Source organism: Tenrec ecaudatus, chromosome 11 (genome assembly GCF_050624435.1).
Source record: "Tenrec ecaudatus isolate mTenEca1 chromosome 11, mTenEca1.hap1, whole genome shotgun sequence".
Classification (NCBI taxonomy): domain Eukaryota; kingdom Metazoa; phylum Chordata; class Mammalia; order Afrosoricida; family Tenrecidae; genus Tenrec; species Tenrec ecaudatus.
The window spans coordinates 76,484,749-76,504,513 of NC_134540.1; the positions used below are offsets into that span (position 1 = coordinate 76,484,749).

The following is a 19,765-nucleotide window of genomic DNA, read 5'->3' on the forward strand; positions in this document are numbered from 1 at the left end:
GGGGACAGGGAGGAGACTGGGTACACAACGTGATACCACTTGGACATGAAGAGACACCCTGGCACCATCCCCGGAACTTCGCGGAGAGGCTTGGCTCCCCAGCGCCCCGGTGGGTCCCTCAGGTCCCACCTCTTTGCTGCCAGCTTCTCCTCCCTAGCTTCTCCCTGTGATCTTGATCCCATGCCTAAGCCGGCTTCTGGCCCGGAGGGCGGGGGGCGGTGGAGGAGGACGCGCGTGGGTCGCACCGGCCCCTTTCCCTGGACGGCCTGCCTCCGGGGGCGGGGACAGCGCTGGCGACCGCGAGCCCCAGGCGGCGAGTCCACTCTCTGCTCCCGGGCTTCTGGGCGGCGGGGTCTGGGCGCGCCAGGCGGGCGAGCAGGAAGCGCAGCCGCTGGCCCCTGGGCTCCCGCAGGTGCACGGGGCGCCGGGCTCCTCGGCCGGCCCAGCGCCCCGGGCGCCGCGCCTGCCCCACCCCCGCCCCGCCCCGCCCCCGCCCGCGGGCCCCCGGGGCCGGGCCTGCGGCTGCCACCCGGGAGCCGCGCGCCGAGCCCGTCGCTGATTGTCGGCGGGCGGCGGAGGGCAGCCGAGTCCGCGCCCCAGCCGGCTATCGCCTTGCGCGCACCTCCGGGCGGACCGCCGGCTCGGAGCCTCAAGCGCACCCTCTGGCTGCGGAGACTCGGCACCGGCCGTGGTGGCGGCGGAGGCGGCAGGCGGTCCCCGCTTGTCCCTCACCTCCCGGCGTCCAGCGGGCAGCGCTGCCCCTGCGTGATGCGCTGAGCGCACCGCACACCGAGCGCTGGATCCCGTGGCCGCCCCGGCAATGGACCCAATGGAGCCCACGGGTGCCGGGCGGAGCCTCCGGCCGCTGGCGTCACTGCTGCTCCTGCTGCTCCTCCAGGTGGCCTGGCCGGCGGGGGCCCTGGCAGAGACCCTGCAGGGCGCGCCCAGGGCTCTGGGCACCAGCTCGAGCTCGCCCAGCCCTGGGAGCGTCCTGGCGCCCGGAACGACACCCTTCGAGGAGAGTCGGCTACCGGTGTTCACCCTGGATTACCCCCATGTGCAGATCCCCTTCGAGATCACCTTGTGGATCCTGCTGGCGTCGCTGGCCAAGATCGGTGAGCGAGCTGGGCTGACCCCACTTGGTGGGGAATGGGGCGGTCTGAAGAGGAGGACCGAAAGTGTTGGGGTCAGCAAGTTGACCTCTAAGTCGTGGCCATCTCTCCTGGGACCAAGACAGGGGGTGACTTAGAAAGCGGGTTCTACTGGTCAAAAGGGATTCCAGGGAGGGGCAGCTTCATGCTCTGCTTCCTAAGAGGACTCGCTGTGACCTGACCCTACAGAAGCAGCCCTGGGAAACTAGCGATTTGCTGCTCTCCCAGCTTCGAATGATCTGACAGCCCACCGCTAAAGCCGAGACCTGTTTACTGAGGGAGGAGGCCAGTGGGCGAATTTCATCAGTTGCACCTGAGAGAGGTGCAGGGCTAGCTCTCAGGTGAACACTTTTGATGCTCTGGCTGCTTGAGGGAGAGAAGCACTTTGGCAGCCACAGGGACCCTGCCTTGTGAGGCTGGCTAATAGTGCCTGGAAAGGGCTCAGGGACACCTGAGCGCCTGCAACCTGAACAGGAATGCCCCGCCCCCTCCCTCTTTGGGGCTGAGATGGTCACTGTCCAGGAAGCGGTTTTTTTTTTTTTTTTTTTGCTTTCTGTCCCTAAAGAGGTGACTGAAGTGAGATGCATTTTTAAAAATAATTAACCTACTTTTCAAAAACACCTCTAACTCTCATTCAAAAAGGAAGACCGGGTACCTCCTTTTTCATCTTCACCCCCGCGCCCAAGAAAACTTTTATATTATGGTCTTCATGCTTTAATGTATTTTTATTCATATTTTCAGACATTTGTATTTCTTTTACAATCTATCAGTTGAATGAAATCATTTAGAAAAATTCATTATGACAAAGGATTTCCTACCATGTATGCATTTATCCTTTGATAATAGGACAAGGTGAGGAAGGATCCCATAAAGAAAGGAGTGATATATTGCCTGTCCTCCAGGAAGGAGTTTATTGATACATAGGAGAGATAGCGTACTCACCCGGGATTATAAGACAGGAACGGGCTAAGTATGGTGAGGAGGTGAGAGTGCATAATGTGGCAGAGAGGCAAGGATCATTTCTTTGAGGAGAGGTCACATTGAAACTGGGTTTACAAAGACAGCTAGGATATATGGTCATTTGGAAATGAGAGGGAACAATATTCCAGACGAGTAAACAAAAGTGTACTCCACTGGGAGGAAAGCATGCTTGTAGGAAATATGTAAATTGTTGGAGGTAAACCTGAAGGGCACCTTCAATGTCAGGAAAATTAATTAGCTTCTTTGAGCGGTGACCAAAGGAGGTCCATAATATTTAATTACCTGGCAGTCTGTAATTGCCTGGTTTTGACGTGGTTCTGTCAGTTGAATGTTCTAATGATACCTGAGAAATAAGATAATAGGATGAAAGAATAGGAAATGGACTTCCTCATATATGAAGCAGATATGCACATTTAAATAATTCCCTGCCTATAATAACAAACCCAGATGCCATCTCTTCCCGGAGTTCTTACAACAGCATACAATATAGGAAAACTCACTGCTGACTCACAGCAATCCACCCCCCCACCTCCCACCCCCCCACACACTGTAACTGTTTATGGGAGTAGATAAGCCCAGTTTTTCTCCCACTGAGGTGGTTTCAAACTGCTGATCATGTGGATCGCATCCCCACTCGTAAGCAGAAGTCCCTTAGTTCATAAGAGTGGCAACTGAAGCTCAAAGAGTCCCCAGGTGCTGCCCACATGTCCACCAGGAGAAGGTGCCAGAGTCAGCCCTCTTAGGCTCTTATTTCACCCCTCATTGTCTTACGCTCTCCAAGCCTCCAGCCTGGTTCCCAAGGAGGACTGGCTTGTGCCAGGTTTCCGTCTCTGCTTCTTTGTTGCCATTTCCATGTCACTACACTTCTTTCCTCTGTTCATTACTTTTGATTATCTTAATCTGATTAATTGCATTAATAGCAGCCGCTAGTAACCATTTAAGGTCATTATCTCAAATTTTCTAAACAACCATCAAAAGCAGGTATGATTACCCCACCACCACCCCAGTTTCAGAAAGAGGAAATGGAGAAACAAGAAGATTAACTTGCTTGTGGGTGGTAAGCCAGGATTCCACCCAGGTCTGTCTGAGACCTGTTTTTTCTCTCCCCGTGCATCTGTCCCAGATGCTTGTTATGTGGCGAGGGTTGAGAATGGAAGTGTACAGTGTTCTTAGAATGATGTGAGACACACATGGCAAGCACTGGATGGTGAATGGCATCTTCACTAGCAGTGGCCGTGGTCATAACAGGAGCAGGAGCAAGTGTGCTGAGTCTGGCACTCCCCTGCGTTTCCACTGGCCCAGGCTGCCTCCCATGTCTCCTCGCTTGGGTCTCACTCAGGGTTCGCCTGCTGTGGGCTGCCTTTTCGTACTGGATCTTGGCGACCTTCGTCAATTCATTTTACTTGGTAGTATTTTGTTGAAAGACATCTGTGGTTGTGTAGAGACTTCACCGGGTAGATTTTTTTATTTTAAAAACGCACAACTTACTTTGTTATTGTTGAAAACATACACAGCAAAGTAGACACTCATTCACCAGCTTCTCCAGGCACAATTCAGTGGCACTGATAACAGTCTTTGAGTTGGGCCAGCACTATCGCCCATTAACATCAACTCACCAACCTGAAATTCCCTCGCAAGTGTAGTTAGGGGCCTTTTAGCAGTCTCCTTACATCAGTTGTGACACCTGGGGGTGTCAAACGTTTGTTGAAAAATGGAATCAAGTGAAAAATAGCATTTTCCTGGGAACTACTGGAAACTCCCCGGTGTTCCCTGGCCTACTTCTGTTCTACTTGTCTCCATTGCTGGTCTCTCTTAGACTGACTGTGTTTCACTATGTGCTGTCCTATCATGCTGGCCCACCTGCTTCCAGTGCGTTCTGACTGTCTCCTGCTTCTAGTTACTGTTTCCTCTGAACTCCTCGCATCTGGGGAGACAGGCATGAGCTGGGAGTTCCTCCCTTCTGGCCAGAGCACCCTCAGAGCAGCCAAGTGGGGAGTACCATGATGGAGCCAGTATGGTTTTAGAATCTAAAAACCAGTGCTTGGAGTATCTCTGTAGGCATTTCCTGTCTAGAGCCCAGCACTGTCCTCAGGTTGCAACTCTGTTTCTAAAATATCTGGAATTGCCAAGAGATCTCTTCCCCTGTTCAAGGTCCCCGTCTCTTGGGGCTCTGAGCTTTCTGTTTGGCTTTCGAGGGAGGATGCCTTTGTAGTATGGAATGTTCTTACAGCCTACGAACAGTCATCAAGTCATTTGGATTCTCTTTTCACTTTGCATTGGGTGGAGATATTATTAATGAGACCTGGGGGCACTGTGGGTTGGGTCTTGGCCTGTTAACCGCAAGGCTGGCGGTTCAAATGAACCAGCAGCTCTGAGAGAATAATAGGAGGTTGCCTGCTTAAATACATATATTCATAGAGGCTCTATTTAGGGTCGCTGTGATTTGGAATTGACTGAGGGCAGTGGGTTTGCATTTTGGACATTATGTGACTTGATTTGCTCATATTTGGGAAAGGGAATGAATTGAGCTACTCATGTGGTATGAGGTCATCGAAAAGTTAATTAATTAGTGCAAGACGCATAGTGTATATTTAAGATGCTTTTATGACACCTGTCTGTTAGACTTGAACTTATTTGTCCCAGAGAACATGACGAAACCATTACCAAAGATTTATCTAAACAAGGAGAGCAGGCTGCTCAAGACTGATGTGTCCAATGACATTTGTGAACAGTTTAAATAATACCTAATGATGAATTCAGAATTCCTTTCAAGATGACAAAGCAACCTGATTTTTCGTAATAGTACAATCAGAAGTGAGAAAGTCTATTCTTTAGTGCGACATTAAAGAATGTCGTGCTTTAAGGACCCCTTTCTTGAAGTATTGAAGGATTCAAGTGGTCATTGTTTTATCTGATTATTGGGGAAAGCCACTCTCTCATTATTTGGTCAAGGAAACAGTCCTGTAGTTGTAAGCCTTATGTTGCTACGGATGATGACAATTATGGCATATATGAATGCATTTGACATCCAAGAATGTAGCATGTTTAATACCCTTTCGAAAAGTGTCAAAGCTGTTGGCGACATCTCTCGGCCCAATATTGCACCTGCTGTCCACCTTTATAGATGCTTACTTGTTCTTCTTTTTAAAAAATATATGTGTTCACACGAGTATTATTTCCCCCATGTATTTATTTTGTACAACTTTTTATTGTGGACTTGGTGGGGGGGGTTACAATTTAGATAATCATTTTTGTATTCAACATCTTTAACGACTGATCAAACCTCCCAATGGCTTGCCTTGCCCTGTCTCTTTTTTTCTGTTGTCCCTCCTGTAGGACATTATCTTGCCCGTCATCCAAATTCATACCTCATATCCTGAAGCCTGCTGCTTTCTCTTCCCTCTCTTTTCTTCCCATGCCTGGTAACCATCAACGTCTGCTTCTTTGGGTATGAAAATCTTTATTTTATCTTTCTAACCGTTTCTTACACAATATTTGTTCTTTGGTGATTGACCAACATCACGCTGCATAACGCCCTCCACATTCATCCATGCCATGAGGTGATTCTGTTTCCTCATCGTTCCTTAATGATGCGCACTATTCCATTGTGTGGAATACTACGCACTCAGTTTGGTCCCACTTGCTTGCTATTGTGCACACTGCTGTGGTGATCATGAGTGTGCCCATATCGGCTGGTGCTGCGCTTGTAGGATATGTGCAAAGTAGCTCGATGGTTATGGCATGCGGCATTTCTATTCCTAGTGTGTGAGGAAGTGCCGTTACTGCTTCCCAGAATGCTTGCTCTGTTTCACAGGCCCGCCAGCAGTGAGTCTTCCAATCTCTCCTCACTCTTTCCAGCATTTGTAATTCATTCTCTCTCTCTCTCTCCTATGCTCTCAGTGCTGGTGTGAGGTGGTGAAAATGTTGATTTTTAAATTAATAGTAAATTCATGCTTCGCTAGATAACTCCTGTGCACGGGAATGGAGTTGTGCAGCCTGGAATAATAGATGGCCAAAGAATAAGGAAAAAACCAAAATGTCCTGATGTGTTTTAAAAGCATCTCTTCTGACTTCCTAGTGCATTAAATAGGTCAGTGGGGTTTGTGCTAAACTGGAAATCAAAACACCTGAATGAACTTGGGTATATAGTTTGACTAAAGGATATTGTTACTTAAAAAGCAGGGGATTTGTTCGGTACTGTGTCCTTGAACAGAGTTCCCTCATTTGACCTATGTAGCTTCCCCAAAGACGTCCTTTGGTTCTTGATGTCTAGTGGACTTGCCATGTTTGTTTCCCGTATGCTAGGTGTCCCCATGTGTATTAGACCAGGTTGACTAGAGAAACAAATCTGGTGACATTCATATAAATATATGTGTAAGAGAAAGAGCTTTATATCAAGAAGTTCTATATATCAGGAAAACATCCCAGCCAAGTCCAACTCAAGTCCATAAGTCAGATACTAGTCCATAAGTCCCTCTTAAGACTCACGCAGTCACAAGCAATGGTGCAGAATGCAAGGATATCAGAGCTGGTGGGTGCAAAGTTTTAAGCATCCAACGGCAGTGGACACATCTCCAGGGCTCTGGCTGCTATCAAGGCAGAGAGAAGGGGAGGTTCCCAGGACCCTCCTCATAGGAGGGTGATGCCCACAAGGAGGCAACATCAGGCTGACTGGTTGAATACCATGCCTACACTTTGATATATCTTCAAGTTGACATGACACCATGCCCTCTGCTTTTTTTCCATATCATTTTCCCCATGTTGGGGTTAAAAATGTTAAAAAACAAACTCACTGTCATTGTCAATTATTTCCATATCCCTTTCTCTTGCTGCTCTGGAATTCAGAACAGTGATGGGCTTCAAATAACTTAACCACTGGTTTGTGCCCTAAAAACCACTTCAAGTATTAAAAATGATTGATAGAAAGGTAGTCTATTGTTCCAGATAGTTAATACTTAAATAACAACAATAAAAGAGGGGCACAAACTAGATTATATTACAAGAGCTTAGAATGTTAATGAGAGCATATTAAATAATACCTGCCTGTGAAACAATAAAGCTGTTATTGTAGATATTTTCCATATAGCTTCTTGATTGGCATCCTCACTTGCAATATTGTTCAATGTCATCCAAGCATCATCAACAATGTGATTTATTCTTATCCATCTTTTCACTGCGGTATTAGAATCCGATTCCTTTAGAGGTAGGCGATAGTGAATGAACAAATAAACCAGTGGAAACAGTAGTCATTGTCTTCTGTCCCCCTAGCTCAGGGACCTGAGGCAGCAAGGGGACAGCACTGGCTCAGGGACAGGCTTGCATCTTCACAGCATTAAAGCGCACTGTGGGTCTATGGAAACAACAACAACAGCAACAAAACAACAACAGGCGGCTTATCTTCTCTGAGCATACTATGTACATCTTTGAAATACTCCTCTTCTGCTGAACGTGAAACAATGGTTCTGACAATATTTTAGCTCTTGGAACACTTTTGGGAATTGTATAATTCACTCATTATACCTCATGGGAATTTGGGGCATGGCTGTTGAGCTGAAACGAATGACAGTGTGTCACCCTCTGGTTGTTGTCACTTGTTCCTTTTCATTTGTTTATTTACTGAAGTAACCAACACAAAGGAAGAAAAATGTACTATTTCATCAGACATATAGCAAGTTTTATGAAATGAATCAATAAACACTGCAAAGTTTAGTTCTATTTAGATTGATGGATGGTTTGGACATTACTACGGGCACATAAGCTGTGCAGACAAACAATAAGAAAGAATAAGAATTGTAAATTTGCGATGTCCACATTAGGTGGCTCCCCATCTGCCTATCTTAGGGAGAAATCTGATTACAAGTGCCATTTTAACACCTGGTTCACCAAACCCAACAAAAACTTACAGACTGGTTCTGCTGAACTGGTGAGAACTGGGGGGAGTCAGCTGAATCCCCCTACTGATTCAGGGCCTTGTACTCTTACTATTTTAAGAATGACAGAAAGCACTATGGTCAGTGGAGGTGTCTCCCCTGGTGTCCAGAAAATCCTGGATTTGAAATATGCAACCTTAGAGTTTCGTATGAGCTGAATTTCAGGTATTCTGATGTCTGTATTGTATCAGTTGCCTCGGTCTGTTTCTTAGTGTCATGCATGGCTTTCCTGAGGCCTCGGCAGTCTGGTTGGTGAGACTGACACTGGTAAAGAGCGAACTCATGGTTTTTACGTATGATTATTTGAGTCACATCACATGTGAAGACTTTGAAAGAAAGATGTTTCCGATGGCATGTGCTTTCTTCTCTGCCATTTACTGATTTGCAAGTACATGTATATAAATATAAATATCCTGAAGCCTTCATGTTCTTCCATTTTGCCAGGCATATATTTTCTGTTTCCTCTATGAAAGGGGGTCTCATCAACTTTCTAATGATCAATTCAGATGCCTTCTTGGGAGGTGACCTTGTAGCATTTATCACTATAGTTCTACCTCAGAAATGTCATTGTAACTTTCTTAATGGATATCACGTAAATGCTCACCAGTTGAAAAATTTGTATCTTTCACCAACTATAACAATGAAAACAATATTTATCATTAACGGGATACTTCATGCTTTACAGAAGTATTTCATCTATCTTGAAGACCTGAGAAGTATACAAAGAATCTTTTGTGTAAAATTGTCTATTCATTGTAGGATTAAAAAAAATTCACCTAAAAATAGTTTGCAAAGATTTTGATTAATGATAACCTGTTGTAATGGTTATAATGCTATTTGGTTTATTTATGTCTTCTTAAATCAATTTTGGTAAGCTATATTTTTCTGGAAAATTCTTATTTTTGTTTATATCTTCAAATTGGCAGAAAGTTCTATTTATGATCTATTAAATCTCCATTTTAATCTTCATTTGTTTTCTTCTTATTTTCAATCTTGTTATTTTTATCTCTTTTTCACCTTAATTAAAAATCTCTAAAATGTATGTCTTTATTACTTTTAAGAATAATTAAATTTGGGTTGGTTGTACATTTATTAATTTGGGTGCTACCATTTATTAACATGTCCTATTTCCTGGGAATTTACTATTCTAACTTATTTTTAAATATTTGAATTAGAAGCTTTGTTCACTAATGATAAAGTTACTTGTTTTCTAATCTCTCCACTCTCACCTTTTAAGTAGAAACCCTGGTGGTGCAGTGGGGAAGTTCTTGGCTGCTATTTGAAAGTTTAGCAATTTAAGCCTACCAGGAAGTTTCACGGTTATATGTATATGTCCTACACATATACTTAAAGATTACAATTCAGGAATCTTACAGGGCAGTTCTTCCCTGTCCTGTAGGGTCACTATGAGTTGGAGCCAACTTATCAACACACAAAAAATTTATGAGGGAAACATTGCTAAAAACAAGCAAACAAAACCCATGGTTGGAAACATAATTCATGTTTTAATACTTTTAATAATAAATACCTTTATGAGCTCCTGAGCTCTAAAACTGACATGAATGTATGCTAAAGTAACATCAGTCTTGCTGGAATGGACACAATGGCTGCTATAGAAGCAAGGTTGATGATACTTTGTCTCATATTCTTTGCACCTGGTCCTGAAAAAGGACCCTATGCTTGAGACAGGGTCTCCCATACTGTGTCCAAACAGAACAACAGTTGTGAGGAGGATGCATACCAGAGCCGTGTTTTGCACTGTTGTGCTGAATGCCCCTATGTGTCTGAAACAACTCGACGGCCCCTAACCACAAGAGCAACAATCACAACAATGGTTGACCTTACTAACCTAACTGTTAAGAGCGATTTTTTCTTAATCAATTTCCCAATATTATGGACTGTTCTCATTAAATTAAAAGCTACGATACATTGTACACTTCAGAATATGATACATAAAAATCTATTCATGATATGCATAGCTTACACAGATGTATTTTATTAATGGTAATAATAACAAAAAGGAAATTATAAAAGAAAAATTAATGCAACAGATTATTTAATACTGTGTAAATAGTGAGCTAATGCTACCTTTTCTGAAAGGAGAATTTGACACAACATGACAGGGATTTAACTACATAGATGACTGTGTGGGGGATTTCCTATCAGAATCTTTAACCTTGGGTTCGTAAAATGCTCAGTTGAATTATTAAAAGTTTTATAAACTTTGAAACTCAGAATACCTAGTTTGTTAAATCAGAGAAATCAAGTCAGAGAAATGCCTCTTGAGCAGAAATAGGATTATTAAAAGAAACTTTTCTGAAAGATGAATTCTCATGATGCAAATGAATATAGCTTGGAGAAATAACAGTATACACATTTACAGTTAGAAACATACCTATCTATCTTGCTTTAATTATTTTGTAAATCTTTGATATACAAAACTCTCACTTGTATTCAGTTATTCAGTCCTATGTATTTTCAATTGCCCTTGCCATTTTTTCTTTAATCCAATTATACATTTTAGTTAATAAGCACATGAAGTTTGTGATTGCTTTTGTGTTTTATTAATCTTTTATTGTGGTTTGGCGGCATGGTGCAGTCTTTATGGCATGGGGTTTGGGGATTGCCTGAGACAGCCTCCGAGGCATATGTGGTGATTTAAAAATGTCTACCTGCAAAAGGATACATACTCTCTATTTGTCGGGGGCTGTGTTTTATATATACATTAGCACATACAGATTAGAACAAAATTCTGAGTTTAATGTTTAGATTATCAATAGTCTAACCAACTTTTTAGCTTCTTTTTCCCATTTTGAAGTTTATTAACATTGGTTCCTAGGATTGTAGGGGTTAATCACGGCTTTTAATTTTGTCAAATTTTAATATCTATTTTGATGCTATGTTATCAGCTATGCACTGGGTCGATGTTGTTGCATCTTCTGTGTGAACTATACCACGAGTTACTGCGTTCTTTGTTTCAATAGTTCTTTGTGCTTCAAAGTCAGTTTTAGCAAATCTTCTATTGTTATTCAACGATAAAGTAGACTTGCACATACGAATATATCTTTGTCCATATCTTTGATTCCTACATCTATCCTTTTCATATACATCTTTCCCCATACCCTCAGCCAAATCGTTTTCTTTTAGCAATATCTCATTGAACCATGTATAACATGATTTTGTATCCCTATTAAAAAATTTGAAATTCCTGTCTTTAAAAAGACTTTAATCCTTTTAAATTTGTTGTACTAATACATTTATTATTATTTGGTTTTCTATTTATTGTACTTTTATATACTGTGATTAATTTCATTTCTTGTCTTACTTTTTATTGGCTCATATTTTTCTTTTGTATGCACTAAAATCCATTCTAAATCTAAAGCTTTTATGGTCATTCTCAAATATTTAATATGATTATCTGATTTAATAAAAGTAGAAACAGCGTGACTGTCTCAGATTTCAGGTATATTTGACCCCGTATGTTGCAGTCATGTGATCTTGAATGAGCTACTGAAACCCTCAGGGCCTAATTACCTTTGTGGCAAACTCAGATCAATGAATGCATCAACAGCATATGGTCTTATGGGAAGTGAAGTAGCTAACACATAAGAAGTATTAAAAATATCTGGAATTTAGTTAGCATAGTATTTGCTATTTTTATTAGTAGTAGAATCTTCATTATGAATAATGCAAGAACTTTAAATTATCCATAGCTGCTGTGCTTTTGTTTCATTATTACAATTTTTGCCTTTGTAATTTAGAACCTATTTGTATTAAACTTTCCCCAAATTATTATTATTTAATTTAATAATTTTTATTGGGGCTCATACAACTCTTATCACAATCCATACATACATCAACTGAGTAAAGCACCCTTATACATTCGTTGCACTCATCGTTCTCAGAATTTGCCTTCCACTTGAGTTCCTGGAATCAGCTCGTTTTCCTTTTTTTCTCTTTCCCTCCTTCCCCGCTCCCCACTTTCCCCTGAACCCTTAATAGTTTATAAATAATTATTTTATCTTATCTTACACTGCCCGATGTCTCCCCTCACCCACCTTCCCATTGCCCAACACCAAGGAACAAAAACCATCATTGTGTGATCACCTTCCTCACATAAATGACGACGAATGTGTGCATAAGCAAGTGTGGTGAAGAAGGCTGATGGTGCCCGGCTATTGAGAGATATAGTATCTGGGGAAAGGCTTAAAAGTAAACAAGCAGCCATCTAGCCCAGAAGCAACAAAGCCCACACGGAAGCAGCACACCAACATGTGTGATTGTGAAGGGCAGAGGGGAACAAGTCTCAAACAACAAAGGCAGGGGAAAAAAATTCATATCACCGTGAATGAGGGGGAGTGCGTGATTGGGGCCCAATGCCCATCTCTAGACAGCTGGACATCCCTTGCAGAGGGGTAGTGGGGAGGAGATGAGTCACTCAGGGTTCAGTGTAGCAACAATGAAACTCAAAACCTTCCTCTAGTTCTTGAATGCTTCCTCCCCTCCCAATTATCATGATCCCAATTCTGCCTTGCGGACCTGGTTAGACCAGAGGATGCACAGTGGTGCAGCAGGGATCTGGAAACACAGGGAATCTAGTATGGATGAACCCCTCAGGACCAGCGGTGGGAGTGGCAACACTGGGAGGGAAGGGGGTATAGAAAGGGAGAACCGATCTTGGGGATCTATGTGTAACCACCTCTCTGGGAGATGGGTCCAAATTATTATTTTTAATAAGCATTTAAATAGATTCACAAGCATGTTTACAAGATTTTCTTCATGGTCAGTTCTACAACCTTTCCTATAGAAAGTTCTACAGTTAGTTCTACAACCTTTCTTTTAACTGAAATATGCTCTTTAGTAAATACGTTAGGGAAGACCTAAGAATGGTATATTCCCTTGATCTTTTAAAAATATATATTTCTTTTTTTACTGTTGAATAATTATATGTCTTGGTACTGATTGATAACCTTTTAGGAATTTTGTGGTTGGCCAGAGTATCACTTATCACTTAGATTATACCCTTTTATTAATTTTTGTCCTCTTTTTACTGACTCTAGCCCTGATGGCATAGTGGTTACCATTGGTGTGCTATTCACAAGGTCAAGAGTTCAAACCACCAGCTGCTCATGGGAGAAAGATTGAGATTTTTACTCTTGTAAGCTGTAATGGTCTCGGGAAAACACCGGGACAGTCCTACCCATGTCCTAGAGCATCTCTCTGAGTCAGAATTGACTCGCTTGGCTTTGACTGTTTTGTGACTTGTTCTGTCACTCGTATTATCCTTTGGAATTATTATTATTATTTTAATAGTTTTATTAGGGGCTCATACAACTCTTATAACATTCCATACGTACATCAATTGTGTAAGGCACCTTTGTACATTCATTGCCCTCATCACTCTCAAAACATTTGCTTTCCATGTAAGCCCCTGGCATCAGGTCCTCATTTTTCCCCACACTCCCCACTCTCCCTTCCCTCATGAATCCTTGATAATTTATAAATTATTATTTTGTTGTATTTTTCCCTGTCTAACGTCTTCCTTCACCTACTTTTTTGCTGTCCATCCCCCATGGTGGGAGGTCACATGTAGAAGTTGTAATCGGTTACCCCTCTTCAATCCACCCTCCCTCTACCCTTCCAGTATCACCATTCACACCACTGGTCCTGTGGGGATTCCTGAGGGGATAATCTGTCTGTCCATGATTCCCTGTGTTTCGTGTTCTTATCTGTACCAGTATACATCCTCTGGTCTACCCAGACTTTCAAGGTAGAATTGGGATCATGATAGTGGGTGAGGAGGAAGCATTTAGGAACTAGAGGAAAGGTGTATGTTTCATCGTTGCTACATCGCACCCTGACTGGCTCATATCCTCTCCAAGACCCTTCTGCAAGGGGATGTCCAGTGGCCTATAAATGGACTTTGGGTCTCCACTCTAGACTCCCCCCCCCCCCCAATTCACTATGGTAAGATTTTTTTGTTCTGATGATGCCTGATACCTGATCCCTTCGACACCTCGTGATTACATCAGCTGGTGGGCTTTGTTGCTTCTGAGCTAGATGGCTGCTTACTTACCTTCAAGTCGTTAAGACCCCAGACCCTATACCTTTTGATCAACGGCACCATCAGCTTTCTTCACCACATTTGCTTATGTACCCATTTGTCTTCAATGATCATATCATGGAGATGAGCACACAATGAAACGATTTTTTTGTTCTTTGATGCCTGATAACTGATCCCTTTAGCACCTTGTGATCACACAGACTGGCGTGCTTCTTCCATTTGGGCTTTATTGCTTCTGAGCTAGATGACTGCTTGTTTACCTTCAATCCTTTAAGACCCCAGTCGCTATATCTTTTGTTTGCCTGGCACCATCAGCTTTCTTCACCACATTTACTTATTCACCCGTTTTGTTTTCAGCGGTTGTGTCAGGAAGGTGAGCATCATAGAATACCTATTTAATAGAAGAAAGTATTCTTGCATTGAGGGAGTACTTGATTGGAGGCCCAATGTCCTTCTGCTACCTTAACATGAAACCTAGAAATATATATATAGATATATACATATATTTCCATATCCTCATATAGAAATGTATTTGCATATGTACCTGTCTTTATCTAGGCCTCTATAAATGTCGTTTGCCTCCCAGCTCTTTCCTCTGTTTCCCTTGACTTTCCTCCTGTCCCACTATCATGCTCAGTCCCCACCAGGGTTTCAGCAATTCCTCTTGGTTACATTACCCTTGATCATGCCCTACCAGGCCACCCACACCCTCCTCACCACTGATTTGGAAATTTGGATCACTTGTTGTTCCCTTGTCCCTGGGTTTGTTAACACCACTTTCTTTCCCACCACTTCCCACTATCCCATGCCCCCCTGGAACTGTTGGTCTCGTAGCTTTCTCTTCCAGATTATTCATCCAGCCTATCTTATTTAGACAGACCTTCAGAGATAATAACATGCACAAAAACAAGAGAGAGCAAAACCAAGCAACAATATACAATAAAACAACAGCAACAACAACAGACCAATTACAAAAAAAACAAAACACAACACAACAAGAAAGAAAAGCTTGTAGTTAGTTCAAGGATTGCTTGTTGGCCTTTAGGAGTCTTTTCCAGTCCAGTCTGTTGGGGCACCATGCCCTGTCCCCATAGTCCCCCTTCAGCACATTCCCTGGGGACTTCACCGCTCCATTCCCTTGCTGTTCTGTTGCACGCCCTTAGTGTTTTGCCTCAGTGTGGCGGGATCAGATCGGGTGCAATTCTCACACTATGTCTCTGTTGTTGTTTCCTGTAGGGGTATGAGTCATGTGACATTTTTCTCTAGTCACATTTAACATAGTTTGTGGTAAAGTGGGTTAAGTGTGGGTCTGCTAACCAGAATGTTGATGGTTTGAGCCCAAGATAAGGCTGTCTGTACTCATCACAATGTCAGCATCTCAGGAGCCTTACAGGGCTATTCTGCCCTGTCCTACAATGATAGAACTTCATGAGCTGGAGTCCATTAGACAGCAGTGGGTAAAGTACCTCTAACGTTATCCAATTCCTTGATATTTCCAGCTACAGAGTTATTTTTCTTACTTGAGACTTGTGATTGCACATTGCTTAAAGATTTTTTCATGTTTTTCAGATGTATGCTACTTGTTAGTTAATTTATTAGCTATGTTTCTACTTCTCCAAATCATTTCTCTGTACTGCTAAGGGGTACTTTACCTATATATTGGATATTTACTCTCAGCTATTATATGTTTGCTTATTTTAGGTTCTTTTTCTAATCAATTTCTTTTTATTCAGATTTTTCTGGTTTTTTCTTTTGTTTAGTTTTTAATATGTCTGTTCCTCCTTGCATCTCTTTCCTCTTTTAAACTATAATCATTTTGTGGGCTCTTAGATTGCTTGGTTATTTTCAGTTCCTGGTTGCTGTTTTTCTTATCACATCTACTGATTTCTATTCTGTTTTCAATGTCAATTGCTTCGTTTTGTTTTCCTAGATCATTGAGATATTCTAAGTATAGCCCTTATACCATAATTAGATCTGAGGTTTTATATTTCATGGGTAACTTTTCTCCTCAAATGTTGGTGCAATGAATTGATACGTTTCCTTGCTTTCCCACCCCGGACCCCTCGTGGTTTTGCTATTTATTTATTTACTTTTTTAAACTTTTACATTTATTTTACACAGAAAGAATAATTGAAAAACAGGAATTTATGCAGGAACACACACACACACACACACCCATAACACAAACCATGGTTTTGTTCCATCTGCATGTTAGATTGGATATTAAATAAGGAAGGCCATAAAAGGAATTTGCACATTTGATTTATGGTGCTGGTGAGGAAGATTGAAAGTACCACAGACTTCCCAAAGAACAAACATAAGTCTCTTGGACGAAGTAGAGTCAGAATGATCTTTGGAAGCAAGGATGGCAAGACTTTGTCTCATGTACTTTGACATGTTGTCAGGAGAGACCCGTCCCTGGGGAAAAGGGCATCATGCTTGGTTAAGTAGAAGGGCAATGGAAAAGAGAAAGATCCCTGATGAGATGGCTGGACACAGTGGCTGCAACAAAAAGCTCAAACCTAGCAATGATTGTGCAGATGGTGCCGGACTAGGCCGTGGTTCATTCGGTTGTACATGGGGGTGCTGCAGTTGGCACTGACTTAACAGGACTTGACCACAACAGTGAAAGAACAGTGAAGCATGAAGCTGCTAAGCAAACTCTTGGTGGTTCACACTCACCATACGTGCCACAGAAGAAAGATGACGTAGCCATCTGCTTCAATAAAGATGAGCACTCAGGGGACAATTGATCGCTAGCCTTTTGAGTCACTTTGAGTCAGTGTTGACTTGATGGCTTGAGTTTTTATTGTGATTCCAGTTCTGTCACTAGTGTGGTCATGTGACCTGGGTGAGCATTCACCTACCACACCTTTGTGTTTAATTGGTAGAATTAGGGCTTTATATGTCCCATCTCTTTGGCATTTACAGATGGGCTTATCTGGAAGGGAGGAAATACTTTATAACAATGATTTTACAAAATAAACTTAAGCCCAAAGAATCATGAGTAAATTTATGTGAAGACATGGGAGTGTGGTTATTATTAAGGATATATGCAAAATTGTAGGTTACACTCTTGCAATTACCTCATTGAAATGTTGTGATTCATAATAAGTACACTTCCCACAACAATCCTGTACATTGTTCATCCTAGTATAAGTTATTTCTAATCTTTATTTGAAAAAATTGTAGCCCTTGCTTGAAGATGACCCACACACCATAGCCTCTTCAACAATTCCGGGTTGGGGGGGGGCGGGGGGAGGTATTACTCTATAAGCTCTCAAGGACTCGACATCAAGAGCAGTTGTTAAAGGTCAGCTTCATGTCATCACTTAGTGCTGGCCTGCAAAGGTTCACCAGTTTAAAAATCAGAGGGAGAAGAGTCACATTAATAATTATAATATTGAGAAATTTAAGCTGAAATTAGTGCGATTGCACATGGCCCAGACTCCATGTGCAATGAAAAAATTGAAGTATTTTTGATTTACAGAAAGTTTCTTATAGAGTCACCGACTATTCAAACAAGTCCCTTGCTATGTTTCTGCCACTGCATCACTGGTAATTCGGCTACTCTCCCTTCCTGCTGTTCCCTAGGGATCCACAGGCCAGGAAATCTGATCCATGTAGTGAAAGCAAACAGGATCTTTTTTTGTGTCATTGGAGGGTGACTATGGGTGAGATTGAATAATCCCTCTATCCGAGTTTCTTTAAGAAACTGATATTAGCTAATGACTATGGAACATTATTCTACGCTACATACCTGCACTACGTGCTTTATATTCATTGTCACCTTTGATCCTCATGGTAATTCTGAGCGGTAGATTCCATTATTAGCCTCAGTCTTAAAAAATAGATGGGAAACAGATTTGAGGAGCTTAAGTAACTTGTTCAAGGTATCACAGCTATGAAGTGGTAGAGGTAGCATTCAAGTCCATACAGACTGAATCAACGGCCCATGTTCTTTATCACTCAGTTCCTGGCCAATGCATGTCACACGCAGCCGCATCTGCATGTTGGTGGCAATAGCTATGAGTGATGCTATGAAGCTGAACAGGTTTCAGCAAAACTTCCAGACTAAGACAGACTAGGAGACACGGGCTGGAGATGTATTCCTGAATTTCAGCCAGCAATACCCTATAAGCATGACGATTTAATCTGCAACTGCATAGTGCCTGGTAGTGTTTTACCCTGTTGGACTTGGCGTCATTATGAATCAAGATCTAATTTCATGACAGCTATCAGCAACTGCACACGGCTTACTCTGATGTCCTGTTGTTCATGGGAAGAGACATTGAAGGTCCGGCATCTGTCTGTCGTTGATGAAGCACCTCTATGTGCCTGGACTCACTCACTGTTCACTTGGTGCCAGCAGCCTGCCTGGCATCTTATGCATGGCCTTTCTTGCCTCGTTTGACAGACTCGGAATGTCAATAGTCACAATACCGCCCCTGTTTGTTTCACAGGAGCCTCTCAATGATGAACTCAAATAATCTGAGTATGCACATTTTGACTAACAGAAAACTAATGAAACTTCACAGCAACTCTAAATTAGGTAGGGCAGAAAGAACTAATAAATAAACATGCAGACCTCCAGAAGTTGAAGAGATTTCTTCAAGGTGGCATAGTAACATGAGTCAGAACTTGGGCCTAGAATCTTGATCTAGCCTTTTTCTACCACTTATGCCTTATGGAACATAACATTTTGAGGTTTTGGGAATCTACATTTAATATGCTAGGGTTTACAGTTCAAATCATATAACTTGGGCATATAATTGACACACATTAGGTCAAATATCAACCCAAACAGATTTACAGGGGAAATATATTTCAATACTTCATGTACATACATTTTAATACATCTAGGAAGATGCACATATACACCCATAATAACATCAGTAGGACCTAATCTCTATGAGGAAATGGCATCTGGCACATACTAGATATGTATGAAGTTTGAACAATTTGAAAGTGTTGGACTAAATAAATTTTGGAAAAGGTAACCCCAGATTAGGTATTTAGGAGAGTATGTTGTACTCTTGCTAACTGCAAGTTTGGTGGTTCAAACCCCCTGGCTGCTTCCAAATGGAAAGATGATGCTGTCTGCTCTCATGAAGATTTACAGTCTTGAAAACCCTATATAGGGAGACTGTGAGTCAGAAACCCCTTGATGATGCTGAGTTTGTGCTGTAGTCTCAACTCTGCTATTAATGTGGTCTGTGGAGCTTGGGAAGTCATCATGCTCAAATTAGTAGAAGTAGGAACAAAAGACTTCTGTAGAGTGTTGAAAATGACCACTGAGAGAGTGATAAATTGTCTCTGTCCACAGCCTCCTCTGCTTATTTTTTTTAATCATTTTATTGGGGCTCATAAAACTCTTATCACAATCCATCCATACATCAATTGAGTAAAGCATCCTTATACATTCATTGCCCTCATCATTCTCATCGCCTTCCGCTTGGGTTCCTGGAATCAGCTCATTTTCTTTTTTCCCTCCTCCTCCCTACCCCCTTCCCCTCCCTCATGAACCCTTAATAATTTATAAATTATTATTTTATCTTATCTTACACTGCCCAGCATCTCTTCACCTACTTTCCTGTTGCCCATCCCCCAGAGAGGAGGCTATATGTAGATCCCTGAGA

At 42.2% G+C, this 19,765-nt stretch overlaps 1 protein-coding gene across 1 annotated transcript in view; it reads left to right on the forward strand.

Annotated features, from left to right (window-relative positions):
* The first annotated feature begins 829 nt into the window (after positions 1 to 829).
* SLC9A2 (solute carrier family 9 member A2) overlaps positions 830 to 19,765 on the forward strand; it is a 125,746-nt gene continuing 106,810 nt past the window's right edge. Inside the window, exon 1 of the mRNA XM_075562572.1 lies at positions 830 to 1,115. Coding sequence (XP_075418687.1) covers positions 830 to 1,115 — 286 coding nt within the window. The remainder of the gene's footprint in view (positions 1,116 to 19,765) is intronic.